This window comes from Amblyraja radiata, chromosome 30 (assembly GCF_010909765.2).
Source record: "Amblyraja radiata isolate CabotCenter1 chromosome 30, sAmbRad1.1.pri, whole genome shotgun sequence".
Taxonomy (NCBI): domain Eukaryota; kingdom Metazoa; phylum Chordata; class Chondrichthyes; order Rajiformes; family Rajidae; genus Amblyraja; species Amblyraja radiata.
Genome location: NC_045985.1, coordinates 13126103 through 13141949, shown reverse-complemented (window position 1 = coordinate 13141949; position 15847 = coordinate 13126103). Strand labels below are relative to the sequence as shown.

Sequence of the window (15847 nt, the reverse complement as noted above, 5' to 3'; positions counted from 1 at the left end):
CCCAGAATCCATTGATTGAGCCAATAAGGCATTTTTGTTCTTGTTGAGTTTTTGGGTGATTAAGCCATTAAGGGTTGTTTCATCCCTGATTCACGAAGAGCCTCATTAGCAATTTCACAAATCCCTGGAGGCCAGATTAGATGGGGTGCAAGAGAGGTTTGTTTTATACTGAAGATGGATACAAAATGCTGGAGTAACTCAGCGGGTCAAGCAGCATCTGTAGAGAAAAGGAATAGGTGACGTTTCGGGTTGAGACCCTTCTCCAGAGATACTCTTATACAGTTTGATTCTGCTCGTCATTATGATCAGCAGAAAAGATTCCATCCAATCCCATGAGATTGCTGCATATATACCTTTGTCACTCCAGTTCCTCCAGTACTTTTGCGCTTTGTTCAAGATTCCAACATCCGCAATTCTTTGTGGCTCTACCTTTGTCTCCATTGTTCTCACATTTCACAAATGTTTAACCCCTGTTGTGTTCCTATTTGTCTTTCTGTGGCTTTCCCCATTTTGTGGCTTTCCCCATTTGTTTTTATGTGTTTTTTCACTTCTTTATTTAGCTTCTGTTGCAGTTCAACTTTCCTGACAGTTTGCTCCTAGTTCTGCTTCTGCTTCCCTGGGAATTGTTCTCTCATAATTCTCACTCTCTCTCTCTCTGTTGCACGTTGAGTGTTTCGGCTGGGTTCGTGATCTCAAGAATCTAACCGCGCCCGTTTCAATCTCATCTAATTATTTGGGCATTACTACTACCGCACTAACATCTGAATACGAGGCTTTATTACCCAAGCTGAATGAAAGAGTTACCAGAAAGACCTTTAAAAGATGAGTGGAGTATGGAAAATTAAAAACCGAAATGTAGCGAAATGTCCAAAGAAATATCATAGTGTTAATAACCTAAAACTGTCACTGTGTCACTGAAGGTGAAGCTAAGAAAGATAACGAAAGCTTAGATGGTTCGATTTTAGCGAGTGTTTCAATAAGGGAGGGAAGGAATTCCAGAAGTTGTTGATTTGACAGTGGATAGAATGCGCCAAGATTGAAGATTAAATTGTGGGTGTTCGCAAGGCCAAGGATGACGGTTTCTGGAGGGTTTATAGGGCTGATAGAAACTGCAGGCAAGCAGGGGCTAAGTCGTCATGGAACATAAAAGTACTTAAAAAAATGCTCAAAGTGCTTTGTCCATTTAGCGAGGCGAGCTTTAGATCTTTCGATTCAATGTGGTTTGGACCATGGCTGTAGATGCGATAGCATTCTGTGTCCATTGCGGTTCCATGCAACACTTGGTGTGAATAAAAATGTGCGCGAGTGATTCTCAGAAATTTAACCAAGACATTGTATAGAGCAGCCCGTTTTACCAGACGGTAGTTGCTGTCGATGACCCTGAGACAGCAGCTCTCCCACGGCACGTCCTCCAGCACAAAGCTTCAGCCATGATAGCGAACTCTGTATTACCGTAAAGTGCTCTCCCTGCAGAGTTCACAAGACAGAGATGACCATAACACTCAGAAGTCTGCGGCCCTTGCTCTGCATGTCTTGTGGTACAAAGGCCACTAAAGCCATGATCATATTGAATGGCGGTGCAGGCTCGAAGGGCCGAATGGCCTACTCCTGCACCTATTTTCTATGTTTCTAAACATGAGAAAATTCCTTCTATGTTACTTCAGAACACATCATCTCTTTTACCAGGCATTTCAGAATGTATACAGCACAAAACTCTTTCTCCCAGTGCCAAGATCTCTCTTCATGTCTATAAACTGCCTTGTACTCCTCTGCACTATTCCCTGCACCATGCGTAACAAGCCCGAGTCACATAAACACCAGATCTAAACACACGGTCCATTGACAATCTTTCCTTTCAAGCCACAGAGACATTTACGTGAACTGGATGCCAGTGGAGGAGAGCAAAATCGAAAGGCACAGCTTACCACGATATACGATGAGATAAAATTCAACCCCAATCTGGACATTGCAGGGGCAAGACCGAATGAGTGAAAGGCGCGCTCTGCCCACCGTTTATCATCTGATACATGAAATTTAACCCCCAGCTTGAATTACGCCTTGAATTGCACCTCTGCCTTTTGTGCTGAACTGCTTGCTGCAATACCTATAGCCGACCCGAATGGCTTGTTTGTTGGGGGGAGAGACCTGGAACTTGTTTACAACCAGATCATTGTTTGAAAGTCCAAGGCAAATGGGAGAAATTCAAGTAGGAAATGTTGGGAATACACAACAAGACCATAATTTCTAAGGAGGGAACTCAGTGAAATAGAGACATGGAGGTGATGCCGTGGCTTCCGTCGTGGACTTTAACATCAAAGGAGCCTGTGATCCATTGCTGAGGATCGCCTGTGAAGGAGCTCCAACCGCGGGGCCTGTGGATTTTAACACCATGAAGCTTGCGGTCTCCAGTAAGCAGAGATCGACTCGGGAGCAGCATGCCGTGGAGTGTTCCAATCCGTGCCGACCCCGGAGTTGTGATCATCCCGACGCGAGGGGTTCGGACATCAGACCGTCGGCAGTGGCGAGTGCGGAGGGTTCAACAGCCCCGACCACGGGTGAAGAAAGGAGGAAGATGAATGAACTTTATTACCTTCCATCACAGTGAGGAATGTGGCTTATGCTGTGGTGAATGATTATGTTCAATTTTATTTTATGTGACTGTGTGTATTGTTGCTTTTCACTTGGTATGGCTGTATTGGAAGAGAGAATTAGGATTTGGAAGAGGGAATTAGGAGCAACACTAGCAAGTTTGCGGCTGACACAAAGCTGGGTGGCAGTGCGAACTGTGAAGAGGATGTTAGGAGGTTGCAGGGTGACCTGGACAGGTTGAGTGAGTGGGCAGATGCGTGGCAGATGCAGTATAATATAGATAAATATAGTTAAGTATAATATAGAAATAATATAGATAAATGTGAGGTTATCCACTTTGGCAGCAAAACCAAGGGGGCAGATTATTATCTCAATGGGGTTAGGTTAGGTAAGGGGGAGGTGCAGCGAGACCTGGGCGTCCTTGTACACCGGTCACTGAAAGTTGGCGTGCAGGTACAGCAGGCAGTGAAGAAAGCTAATGGAATGTTGGCCTTCATACAAGATGATTTCAGTATAGGAGTAAAGAGGTTCTTCTGCAGTTGTATAGGGCTCTGGTGAGACCACATCTAGAGTATTGTGTACAGTTTTGGTCTCCTAATTTGAGGAAGGACATCCTTGTGATTGAGGCAGTGCAGCGTAGGTTCACAAGATTGATCCCCGGGATGGCGGGACTGTCATATGAGGAAAGATTGAAAAGACTAGGCTTGTATTCACTGGAATTTAGGATGAGGAGGTTTCTTATAGAAACATATAAAATTATAAAAGAACTGGACAAGCTAGATGCAGGAAAAATGTTCCCAATGTTGGGCGAGTCCAGAACCAAGGGCCACAGTCATAGAATAAAGGGGAGGTCATTTAAGGTTGAGGTGAGAAAAAACATTTTCACCCAGAGTTGTGAATATATGGAATTCCCTGCCGGAGGGCAGTGGAGGCTAAGTCACTGGATGGATTTAAGAGAGAGTTAGATAGAGCTCTAGGGGCTAGTGGAGTCAAGGGATATGGGGAGAAGGCAGGCACAGGTTATTGATGGGGGACGATCAGCTATGATCACAATGAATGGCGGTGTTGGCTCGAAGGGCCGAATGGCCTCCTCCTGCACCTATATTCTATGTAGGGTAACTCAAATATCACTGCACCTTAATTAGTGCATGTGACAATAAATGTGAACTTGAACTTGAATTCAAACTCAGTGGGCTGAAGGAATGGTTTCCACGCTGTATCTCCAAACTAAGGAGAGTAGAGGTAAAGGTAAAATCAGATGGGCCATGATCTCACTGAACACCGAGCAAGCAACAGCACCGTGAAGCAAACCACTGCTACAGTTAAGTCTTGTGGTTGTGTTGATTAAAAGCTGTCAACTGCTGTGTATTTCCACCATTTCCTGTTTGTTTCAACTATCGTGCCTATGTGCATGAAGTTAGATTTTATTTAATTTTGAAGTAAACTTTTTTTTAAACAAAGCTATTTAACTGTGCGAGGCTGTTTCTTTGCTAACCCAAATGTGTTCTCATTCTGTCAACAAAGCATTTTAGTTCAGTGTGGCTTTCAATAAAATGTGCCTCAGTCGATTGTACAAAGAGCACCCAGAAACAACACTGTTCTGTGAATTCTTCACGGTATACTGCTCTGGAGTGATGGAATACTAGTGGAACAACTACTGTTTGGACAAAATGCTGGAGTAACTCAGCAGGACATGCAGCATCACTGGAGAGAAGGAATGCGTGACGTTTCGGGTCGAGATCCTTCTTCAGACTGTTTGGTCAAATTTTGTCTGCGACTTAGAGCCAAAGCCATGGTAGCAAATTTGAGCCTTCAGATTTGGAGAAGGAGGCTCTCCCAGCACCAAATTGTCTTCAGAGCAACTCTACACAATGCACAGGAAATTATATCATCATACATATTCCCAAAATCAAATTGGGTCTGAGGCTAAATCCTGAATGGTACAACCTCGCCAAATGTCAGTATTGGCATGATTTAATACCAAAATACAGCAACTGTGTATATAGCAATACAGTGAAAAAAAAATGATGGAACATTGAAAAAAGTTTTAGGCATCTGCATTGTTAGCCATGGATTAAAGAAATGTTATCAGGCAACCGAACTATCCTCCCAACAGGCGATCCTGAGTTACCATCTACCTCATTGAAGACCCATGATCTTTAATCAGACTTTATGTTGCACTAAACGTTATCCCCTTTATATCATGTATCTGTATACTGCGGATGGCTTGATTATCTTAATGTGGTCTATTCGCTGGCTGGTTCGCACGCAAAATAGCTTTTCACTGTACACGTGACAATAAACTAAACTCAAATGCAGAAAGAAGTAGCAACCATGCATCACAATGCCTCTCTCTGATCTTCTTCTATCTTCTACTCTTGTGTAAAGAAAGGTCAAGGTAGATAGGGTCCCCTCACACCAGCCGAGAGTGGAATTTATTGAGTGAAATAAAGCAAATACATTGCGAATCCTTTCGCGGAGGTAAGCATGCTAGAAATACCAACGAACCATGTCAAGTGAGAAAGGAGGATATTGTGTTCATAAAAACATATACGGAAGGAGTGTTCATTAGTCATAGGAGCATAATTAGGCCATTCGGCCCATCGGGTCTACTCTGGCATTCAATCGTGGTTGATCTATCTTTCCCTCTCAACCCCATTCTCCTGCCTTCTCCCCATAACCCGACACCCATACTAATCAACCTATCAATCTCCAGCTTAAACATTGACGTGGCCTCCATGTCTTCTGCGGCAATGAATTACAGATTCATCATCCTCTGATTAAAGTAATTCTTTCTCATCTCTTCCTGTAGGTCCGTCCTTTTAGACGTGCCTGACCACCAATAAATTCTAAGAATCTGAGCCACAAAGTTTTGAAATAGGTGACCTATAAATAGCGGATGCTCCACTTACCGTTCTTCTAAATTCTATAGATTGAGATTTTCTGTGAATGGAATCCTGCTGATTATGAATCCATTATTTAAGAAAGGAGAGAGAGAAACTGACCACCTATTAACTTGGTGTTAATAGCTGAAAAATTGCAAGGATTTAGATTCAGATTCAGATTCAACTTTAATTGTCATTGTCAGTGTACAGTACAGAGACAACGAAATGCAGTGGAGACAACGAAATGCAGTTTATAATGATATATCAGGACATCATGGAATATGCTTGAGCAGAGTAAACACATATACACATGGAAAATTACACTTGACTAACCTATTGAGAATGTGACTGGCACAATAGATGATGGGGAATCAATGAATGTGGCTTATTTGGTTTACAGAAGGCTTTGAACAAGGCCCCGTACAGAAAACTGGTCAACAATTTCACACAAGGAATTGAAGGTTATATGGACAGACAATCAGTTAATGGATAAAAAGCAGAAAGTGAGAAAAACAAACTGATCTTTCTCAGATTGCACACTGCAGCGAGTGAGATACCGCATGGATCCGTAGATTGCAGCGAAGCTTTGGTAGACTGCTTCAGTATAAGGCAAGGTTGAGCAGAATAGGCCAATGTTATTTAGAATTGAATAGAATGAGGGGTGATCTCGTTGAAATTTACAAAATTCTTATGTGATCTGCAATGTAGATTCACAGATGAATCTGGAACTGTTTCAGAATCATGGATTGAGATAAGAAAATATTTATCATTTATCAACAATCTCATTGAGATAAGAAAAGATTTATTTGCTGAGATGTTGGAATTCTTCTATGTGGACGTTCAGTCACTGAATTCAATCAAAAGGCAGATCAATAGGTACTCATTAAGCTGTACACACATGGCCCTGACATGTGGTCGAACAGGTAAACGCATCTATTAGAGATAAATCCAGCTTTCTTCTCTCTCCACGACATCAGGCCCTGAACCGGCTCTGCTGTTGATCTGACTAATAATAATAAATTTTATTTATGGGCGTCTTTCAAGAGTCTCAAGGACACTGTACAAAAATTTAGCAAGTAAGAGTAAAAACATGTAAGCGGAATGAAATAAATAGTAGAGACATGACTAGTACACAAAGTACAGACAGAATTCAATTCAAAACACAATATGAGGCAATTCAAGCACAGATGAAAAGGGAGGGGGACGTGGGGCTAAGGATAGGCAGAGGTGAAGAGATGGGTCTTGAGACGGGGCTGGAATATGGTGAGGGACACGGAATTGCGGATCAGTTGGGGGAGGGAGTTCCAGAGCCTGGGAGCTGCCCTGGAGAAGGCTCTGTCCCCAAAACTGCAGAGGTTGGACTTGTGGATGGAGAGGAGACCGGCTGATGTGGATCTGAGGGACCGTGAGGGTTGGTAGGGGGAGAGGAGGTCAGTGAGATATGGGGGGGCCAGATGGTGGAGGGCTTTGTAGGTGAGGACCAGGATTTTGTAGGTGATCCGGTGGGAGATGGGAAGCCAGTGAAGTTGTTTGAGGACTGGAGTGATGTGATGCCAGGATTTGGTGTGGGTGATGAGTCGGGCAGCTGCGTTCTGGACCAGTTGGAGTCGGTTGATGTAGGTGGAGCTGATGCCAAGGAGAAGCGAGTTGCAGTAGTCCAGACTAACCTCAACTCCTACCCCAAATCTTTCCCCAACCCCAATTTACCACGAATCTATCTATCTCCGTCTTAAAAATAATCATAAGCTCTTGAATCTGAGGAACAAAAGTTCAGAGACCTCTGAAGTAAGGTCTTAACCCAAAACGTCACCCATTCTTTCTCTCCAGAGATGCTGCCTGCCCCACTGCGTTACTGTCCAGCTTTTTGTGTCTACTTCAAAAAAAACACCTGGTCTTTGTCTAAAGTAAATGACCCCTTACTTGGAAAGAATGACCCATTGCTCTCCTACAAGAGGAGAAATTCTCTACAAATCCATCTATGAAAAACTCCTCAGGAACATGTCATCCCTGAAACATGGGAAACACAGCTGCGAATTAGCAGATAGCAAAGTCACAAACATAGTAAAGAGAAAACTGGCAATTTATTTTGAGTGATGCTGGTTGAACAATAATTCTCGGTCCAAAAAGAATCCAATGATGTTCTTTGAAATACAGTTATTGGCAATCTTCAACGTCCACCTGAATCCATTTATAATCCAGTGTCATAATAGGTGAATACAGGAAATACAGGAAACCCTCAGTGGGTCAGGCAGCATCTATGGAAAGGGAAAGAGGTTTCAGGTGAAATTCCTTCTTGAGAAAGTAAGCTTGTTTTAGGTTTCAAAGAGGGTGAGGGAATGGGATGAATAGGACAAAGGGATGTTACGGTGAGCCCAGGGTATTTTTGTGGGGATAACCTTCTGCTTAAACCACTGGTTGGTAGGTTAATGAGAATCTTTGGAGAGAGCAGAAAAAAACTCCAAAGGGACATGTAATAGCTGCGAATACCATCAGAGCTGTAAGAAATGTACAGCAGATGAGACTGCCAATGCAGGGAGAAAACAGAGTTCATTTTGCAGATGGGTAATATTATTTCCGTCCAAAAAAAGACACAAAGTGCTGGAGTAACTCAGCCAGTGAGACAGCACTTCTGGAGAACATGGTTGGGTGACATTTTCGTTTCTCAGACTGTCCATCTCCATTTTTAATTCAGACAAAATACACTGTTTTAATGCAACTAAATGAGCAGAATTCATTATGTCCCTTTCTGGGTATGAAGATTTTGTTCTTATTTGGAGCACTAGATTCTCGTTTCATTTACCACAAAAATCAAAGCATCCATCCACATTGCTACTTTCACAAAGGAAGTTAATATTTATTTGCAGAAATGGTCAAAAAAGTGAAACAAGAGATTGCCATTGTGGAAGTGAAGTGAAACATCAGTCAGGGTCTTATTGTGCCGTGGAGGAGGAACAAGGGATTGAATAGCCTCATTCCTGTTTTTATTTCTGCTGTTTTTATTTTCAATTACCTCACAGTTGTATCGGTGAAAAACAAAACCAAGGCCGAAATCAAAAGCTGTTAAGTTTACATATAATCAAGGTGTGAAGTAAGCTGCAGGCAAGACTAGTCAGGACCAGATTCAGCAAGATGGCAGCATCATAAAATATTTGAAGGACAGCTCAATGCCAAGGTATAACAGGAACGCATCAGTAGAGTTGCTGCCTTAAAGGGCCTGTTCCACGAGCATGCAGACGGCTCCGCAGTTGGAAGTGGGACCAGCCCCGCGAGGCCATACGCCTCAAGCCACCACGTTTGGTCGCGCTAGACGCATGCAATCTCATGCTGGTGGGACAGGCCCCTAAAGCACCAGAGATCCGCTATTCGATTGTGACTATGTTTGTACGGAGTGTGTACATTCTCCGTGTGACCACTTGGGTTTTCTCCAGGTGCTCCGGTTTCCCTCTACATTCCAAAGATGTACAGGTTTGTAGATTAATTGGCTCCTGTAAATTGTCCCTACTGCTAGTGTATAAGGGTGATCACTGGTCAGCTCGCACTTTGTGGGCCGAATGGCCAGTTTCCATGTTGTATCTCGAAAGTCTAAAGTCCAAAAGGTACCAACTGGCAAGGCCACAGATCGATCCCACAATGAACACAAGAATGGACCTTTCTGCCTTTGTGACTGTTGATGCAACAACTGCATCTGTAGATTAATTGGCCACTGTATATTCCCCATACAGTAGGTGGCTGTGCGGAGAATCGGGGGTGCTCGTGAGAACATTGGTTGCAAGCTAACTAAGTTGACGGGATTGCCCAGCTGAGACTCTGTGGGAGGATTGGCCTCCTCGGCCCGTATGGAAATATAATACATCAAGATGCATTCTTACCTGTCAGGAGTATATTGTGGTTTACCACCCTCCAAACTCGATTGACTGGATTAAACACCGCCCAATGCACGGTGCTGATCCTCATCGGGAAGTTAAACACCACATGCGATGAAGCAAGTCTGTAGGGCAAAACATTTTTTTTTAAATATAGCGTGCTATATTCTCTATAATTGGGTTGATTAAAATATTTTATCCTTTGACTGAGACTACAGGACAGGACCAGGCCTTTCGGCCCACAATATCAGTGCTGAACACAATGCCCAAGTCAAACTAATCTCATCAGCCGGCATGTGATCCATATGCCGCCATTCCCTGCACATTTTATTTTAGTTGGATCAGTTTATGGTCATGTCTACCGGGGTACAGTGAACAGCTTTTGTTGCACCAGTCAAGAATTAACACATTGAGATCATCTTTTAAGGCATCGGACTTTCACACCAATGACACCACTTGCAGGGACCTCATGGTATAACAGATGGACTCAAGATCACAACACAATAATATAGTACAAATAAGCCATCTGGCCCTTCACGACTACCCAGCTATTGAATATATGTACCCTGGAATTAATTTCCTTGACTATTCATAACCCAAGCCCTCAATTCCCAAATAATTCCAAAATTTAATTGGCCTCTTTTAATACCTCCAGTGATCTACCCTCTATGGACCTGAAGCAATCTGAAGAAAGGTCCCAATCTGAACCGTAGTCCATCCATTTCCCTCCACAGATGTTGCCAGACCTGCTGAGGTCTTCCAGCAGTTTGTTTTTATGCCCCTGTCCCACTTAGGAAACCTGAACGGAAACCTCTGGAGACTTTCGCCCCACCCAAGGTTTCCGTGCAGTTCCCGGAGGTTGCAGGTGGTTGCCGGAGGTTGCAGGTAGTGGAAGCAGGTAGGGAGACTGACAAAAACCTCCGGGAACCGCACGGAAACCTTGGTTGGGGCGCAAAGTGTCCAGAGGTTTCCGTTCAGGCTTCCTAAGTGGGACAGTGGCATAACTCTGCAAGACTGTCGGGTACAGAATTTCAGAGATTCACTGCCCTCTGCGAGAAGAAATTCCTACGGACTTTAATTTTAAATGGCTATCTACTTGTAACTACGTCTCCTTGCTTCAAACATTCTCAGGCTCAAGAGTAGACTGAAGACTCAAGATACCGTGTGGAAACAGGCCCTTTGGCTCATCTAGGCCACGATGATCAGTGATCACCCCATACACTAGCACTATCCTACACACTAGGGACAATTTACAATTTACAGAAGCCAATTAACCTACAAACCTGTACGTCTTTGGAGTGTGGGAGGAAAACAGAACACCCGGAGAAAACCAATGCAGTCTGAGGAGGAACGTACAAACTCTATACAGACAGCACCACTAGTCAGGGTCAAACCTGGGTTTCTGGTGCTGTAAGGAAGCAACTCTACCGCGACAACACTGTGCAGCCCTCTGTGCCTCTATACCACCCTTGAAGCTGTGCAACAGTTCCAGATTTACGTAAGGTGACACAAGAGACTGCAGATGCTAGAACCTTGAGCAAAGAAAAACAAAGTGCGGGAGGAACTCAGCAGGCCAGGCAGAATTTGTGGAGGGAAATGGACAAATGACGTTTCAGGTCGGGATCCTACTTCTTACTGGTAGAGGGGAAATGACTGAGAAGGCATGGGACAAGAGTTTGGAGATCATAGGTGGGTTTAGGCAAGGAGGGTTCTCCAGAGAGGACCGGCAGAGATGTCCTCATGTCAATAGACAATAGACAATAGGTGCAGGAGTAGGCCATTCATACCAGCAGCGCCGTTCAATGTGATCATGGCTGATCATCCCCAATCAGTACCCCGTTCCTGCCTTCTCCCCATATCCCCTGACCGCTATCTTTAAGAGCCCTATCTAGCTCTCTCTTGAAAGCATCCAGAGAACCGGCCTCCACCGCCCCCTGAGGCAGAGAATTCCACACTCACCACTCTCTGTGAGAAAAAGTGTTTCCCTCATCACACAGCAATGCCACCTGATGTACTGAATTACTCCAGCACTTGGTGTTCTGTGCAAGATTCTTGTTCCATGCGACTACAGGTATGGCGGGGTTGGTTGGTAAATATATCAGATGTGGGGAATAGGAGGAGGAAAGAGAAGAATGGAAACAGTAACAAAGACTGGCGGTGATAGGTGGAAAGGACATAGTGCAGCACATGGAGGAATATAACACATTAAATCACTATAACAGGCCTTTCAGCCCACAATATCCATTCTGAATGATGCCAGACGACAAAGATCCTATGGAACAGGATGAAAAAGAATACAAGGTACACAAAAAAGCTGGAGAAACTCAGCGGGTGCAGCAGCATCTATGGAGCGAAGGAAATAGGCAACGTTTCGGGCCGAAACCCTTCTTCAGACTGATGGGGGGGGGTACGGGGGCAGGGATAAGAAAGGAAAAAGGATGAGGGGATGGGAGGAGATAGCAGGAGGGCTGAGGAAGGGGAGGAGACAGCAAGGACTAACAAAATTGGGAGAATTCAATGTTCATGCCCCCAGGATGCAGACTAGCCAAGCGGAATATGAGGTGCTGTTCCTCCAATTTCCGGTGTTGCTCACTCTGGCAATGGAGGAGACCCAGGGCAGAGAGGTCGGACGGGGAATGGGAGGGGGAGTTGAAGTGCTGAGCCACCGGGAGGTCAGGTTGGTTATTGCGGACCGAGCGGAGGTGTTCGGCGAAACGATCGCCCAACCTACGCTTGGTCTCACCGATATAGATCTGCTGACATCTAGAGCAGCAGATGCAATAGATGAGGTTGGAGGAGATGCAGGTAAACCTCTGTCGCACCTGGAACGACTGCTTGGGTCCTTGAATGGAGTCGAGGGGGGAGGTAAAGGGACAAGTGTTGCATCTCTTGCGGTTGCAAGGGAAATTGCCTGGGGAGGGGTTGGTACGGGAGGGAAGGGAAGAATTGACAAGGGAGTTATGGAGGGAGCGGTCTTTGCGGAAGGCAGACATGGGGGGAGATGGGAAGATGTGGCGAGTGGTGGGGTCACGTTGGAAAAGAATACAACCGGACAAAGATGGTCATGTCGGAAGGAACTGCAGATGCTGATTTAAACCATAGATAGACTCAAAAAGCTGGAGTAACGTATCGGGACAGGCAACATCTCTGGAGAGAAGGAATGGTGATGTTTTGGTTCGAGACCCGAAGAAGGATCTGAAGAAGGATCTCGACCTGAAAGGTCACCCATTCCTTCTCTCCAGAGATGCGGCCTGTCCCGTCGAGTTACTCCAGCTTTTTGTGTTTATCTTCTGTATAAAGATGGTCAGCAGATGATCAAACAATATATAACACAGCAAAACAGTATGAAAAGGAAAGAAAAAGGAAAGTATTAGATGAAGCAAACCAGAAATGTACAGGAAAGGTTTTTATACTTAAAAAAATTAAAGATTACTCAGAATAAAAGGACGTGCCTTTAGAAAGGAGGCGAGGAGAAATTTCTTTATGAATTTCTCTATGGTGAATCTGTGGATTCACTGCCAGACATTGGGTATTTTTAAAACTGAGATTGACAATTTCTTGATTAGTAAGGGAGTGAAATGTTATGGGGAGAAGGTAGGAGAATGCGGTTGCGAGGGAAAGACAGGTCAGCCATGACAGCTTGCACCCACTCCACACACATCTAGATCTCCTGCCACCAGGAAAGAGATACATACCGCAGCATCAAAGCCCGGACAACCAGACTGCTAAACAGCTTCCTTCCACAGGCTGTGAGGCTGCTAAACAGTCACTCCACCTGATTCTGCTGCTTTTGCACTGACAGTTTAATAACTGGCACTGAGTAATAACTCTGGCACTGGCTCAGGTCACTTAAATCAGCTGCCCTGGACATTTTACGACTTTTTTTTAAAATTGTGTTTTAATGTTGCTTTTCTATCTGCACTTTTTAAAAACTATTCGTACTGTTTTTATCAGGAACTGGATTGTTTTTATTTATGTGTGAAATGTTGAAGTTTTTATGTGCGATGCTCCGGTATTCCCTGAGAAATGTCTTCTCATTTTGCATTGTACAATTTGTTGCTTTGCACGATGACAATAAAGAATGATGATGATTGAAAGCCAGTGTAGGCTGGATGGGATGAATGGCCTAATTCTGCTCGTATGACTTATGATCTTAAAAGATTAGACAAAGCGAGCACAGATGCCAGAGACGGCAAGTCTGGGATATGAATAATTGGGAATAAAGAGATGGCTGTTGTATTCACTTAGATCTTATTGATGGATTCAAACGTCATGGTCACGTACACTGTGGTAGCGATGAGTGCTCTGCTGTCCTTGCTCAAGATCTCAGCCTCAGAGAAAATGGTCAATTTGTGTGGTGTAAATATAGAGTGCTTACAGCGGTGTGGAAAAACAATTGACGTTGTGGTACAGCCTTTCATGCCTGGCTGATGAAAGCTGGTCTCTCAGGTTTATATCTAATGTTTAATGCATCATTTATGACGCAAATGAATCTTGTTCCAATGCGTGCACACAGGGATAGTAGACTTTCCAGCCCCTTTCCAGCAATTGTTAATTGCATTATTGCTGATCAGCAGTTTTTATTGTACTTCACCGCCAGGCCCCTTTTGCAACCTAACAACGCCATGGGAAATTTGTATGCATTTATAGAACAAACATAAATTTTATTCCAACATAAAAAAAACCCCAAAAAACCCAGAGGATTTCACTTCACAAATCCAATGGAGCATTTGTGAAGCAAATTTTAAACAAAGCAACCGCACCGACAGTAGAAATCCCCATATCACGAGCCAAATACCAGAATAGTTTTGTATTAGCTTTAAAGTTTCACCACCATATCTTTAATGTTCACTTCAGGCAAGGCCTGGGGGGGGGGGTACAGTAAAAACAATCATTAAAATGTCCAGGGCAGCTGATTTGAGTGGCCAGTGCCAGAGTTATTAAAATGTCAGTGCAAAGCCGCAGAATTCAGCGGGACAGGCAGCATCTAGAGCGAGTGGGTGGCATTTCAGGTCGAGATCCTTCCTCAGATAAGAAGGGTCTCAACCTGAAACATCACCCATTCCTTCTCTCCAGACATGCTGCCTGTCCCGCTGAATTATTCCAACATTTTGTGTCTATCGTCTCTGAGATCATCCATTTTAGTAAATGAATTATGCCGCAACAGCTTAATGACGTAGTTGCAAAGTATGGAAGCATTTTAACTATTTATACAGTTTCATCAGGGACTGGATTGTTTTTACTGTTATTATGTGTGAAATGTTTTAAGTTTCATGTGCGATGCTCCGGTATTCCCTGGGAAACGTCTTCTCATTTTGCACTGTACAACTGTTGCTTTACAAGATGACAATAAAGGCTGATTGATTGATTGATTGATTGAATTACTCCAACATTTTGTGTCCATCTTCAGTGCAAACTAGAATCTGCAGTTCCATCCCATACACATTATCTCATACGTTTCTATATTAAATTCTATCTATTCAACTATCCTATCCTTAGCAGCTTCAAATTCTTGGGTGGTAACATCTCAGATGTCGTGTTCTGGGCCCAGCTCATAGATGGAATCGCAAAGAAGGCATGCTAGCATCCCTAATTTCTTCAACGTTTACAAAGAATCAGCAGACTTCCACAGATGCACTGTAGAATGCATCTTGCTGGTTGCATCGTGGCTTGGTATGGCAATTCCAACGCACTGAAATGCAAGAGACTGTACAGAAGCAGCCTGGTCCACTACTGGTACAGCTCACGCTATCATGGACAGCATCTACATGAGGTACTGCCTCAAGAAATCAGCATTAATTATCAAGGTTCCCCACCATCCTCATCATGCCCTCTTCCGGTTGTTGCGGTCACACACACAGGCGCAGCAGTAGTTCTGCTGCCTTACAGCGCCAGAGACGCAGGTTCGATCCTGACTACGTGTGGTGCCTGTACGGAGTTTGTACGTTCTTCCCGTGACCTGCGTGGGTTTTCTCCGGGATCTCCGATTTCCTCCCACACTCTAAAGACATACAGGTTTGGAGGCTAATTGACTTAGAAAAATTGTAAATTGCCTCTAGTGTGTGTAGGAAAGTGTTAGTATGCGGGGATCGCTGGTCAGCACATTCTCCGTAGGCTGAAGGACCTGAACGACCAGTGATCCCTGCATACTAATACTTTCCTACACACACTAGAGGCAATTTACAATTTTTCTAAGCCAATTGGCCTCCAAACCTGTATGTCTTTAGAGTGTGGGAGGAAACCGGAGGTCCCGAAAAACCCCACGCAGGTCGCGGGAAGAACGTACAAACTCCGTACAAGCACCCCCCGTAGTCAGGATCGAACCTGCGTCTCTGGCAGTCTTTAGACAACCCCCCCCCCCGCCATGTTTTGTAATCCAGATTTTGAAATTCGGTGAAAAAACTATTTAAAATCTCCGCTTTCCACGAGACAGTGGGGATGGGACTGATGATCTAGGGCGTCGATTGGGCAAGAGAGGCGTCGGTCAGCAGGCAGAGGGGGGGAGACACA

The 15847-nt window shown here is 44.2% G+C and overlaps 2 protein-coding genes across 7 annotated transcripts in view; one reads left to right on the top strand and one right to left on the bottom strand.

The window, feature by feature from the left end:
- Positions 1-2649, top strand: part of LOC116990120 (signaling lymphocytic activation molecule-like) — a 64209-nt gene extending 61560 nt beyond the window's left edge. For 2 of the 6 annotated variants that reach the window (XM_033047655.1, XM_033047657.1), the window contains one exon: positions 1867-2649. In XM_033047655.1, the coding sequence (XP_032903546.1) occupies positions 1867-1992 (126 nt within the window). In that variant the 3' untranslated portion in view covers positions 1993-2649. Of the gene's footprint in view, positions 1-1860 lie in introns of all 6 variants that reach the window. The other 4 variants (XM_033047654.1, XM_033047656.1, XR_004416423.1 and 1 more) reach the window with 3 other exon arrangements.
- Positions 2650-7536: 4887 nt separating this feature from the next.
- The window catches only part of LOC116990119 (RNA-binding protein 4B-like), a 72871-nt gene continuing 64560 nt past the window's right edge, over positions 7537-15847 (bottom strand). The window contains exons 4-5 of the transcript XR_004416422.1: positions 9344-9462; positions 7537-7729 (exon numbers count right to left, since the gene is read on the bottom strand). The gene's annotated coding sequence lies outside the window, so the exon portion shown is untranslated. The remainder of the gene's footprint in view (positions 7730-9343; positions 9463-15847) is intronic.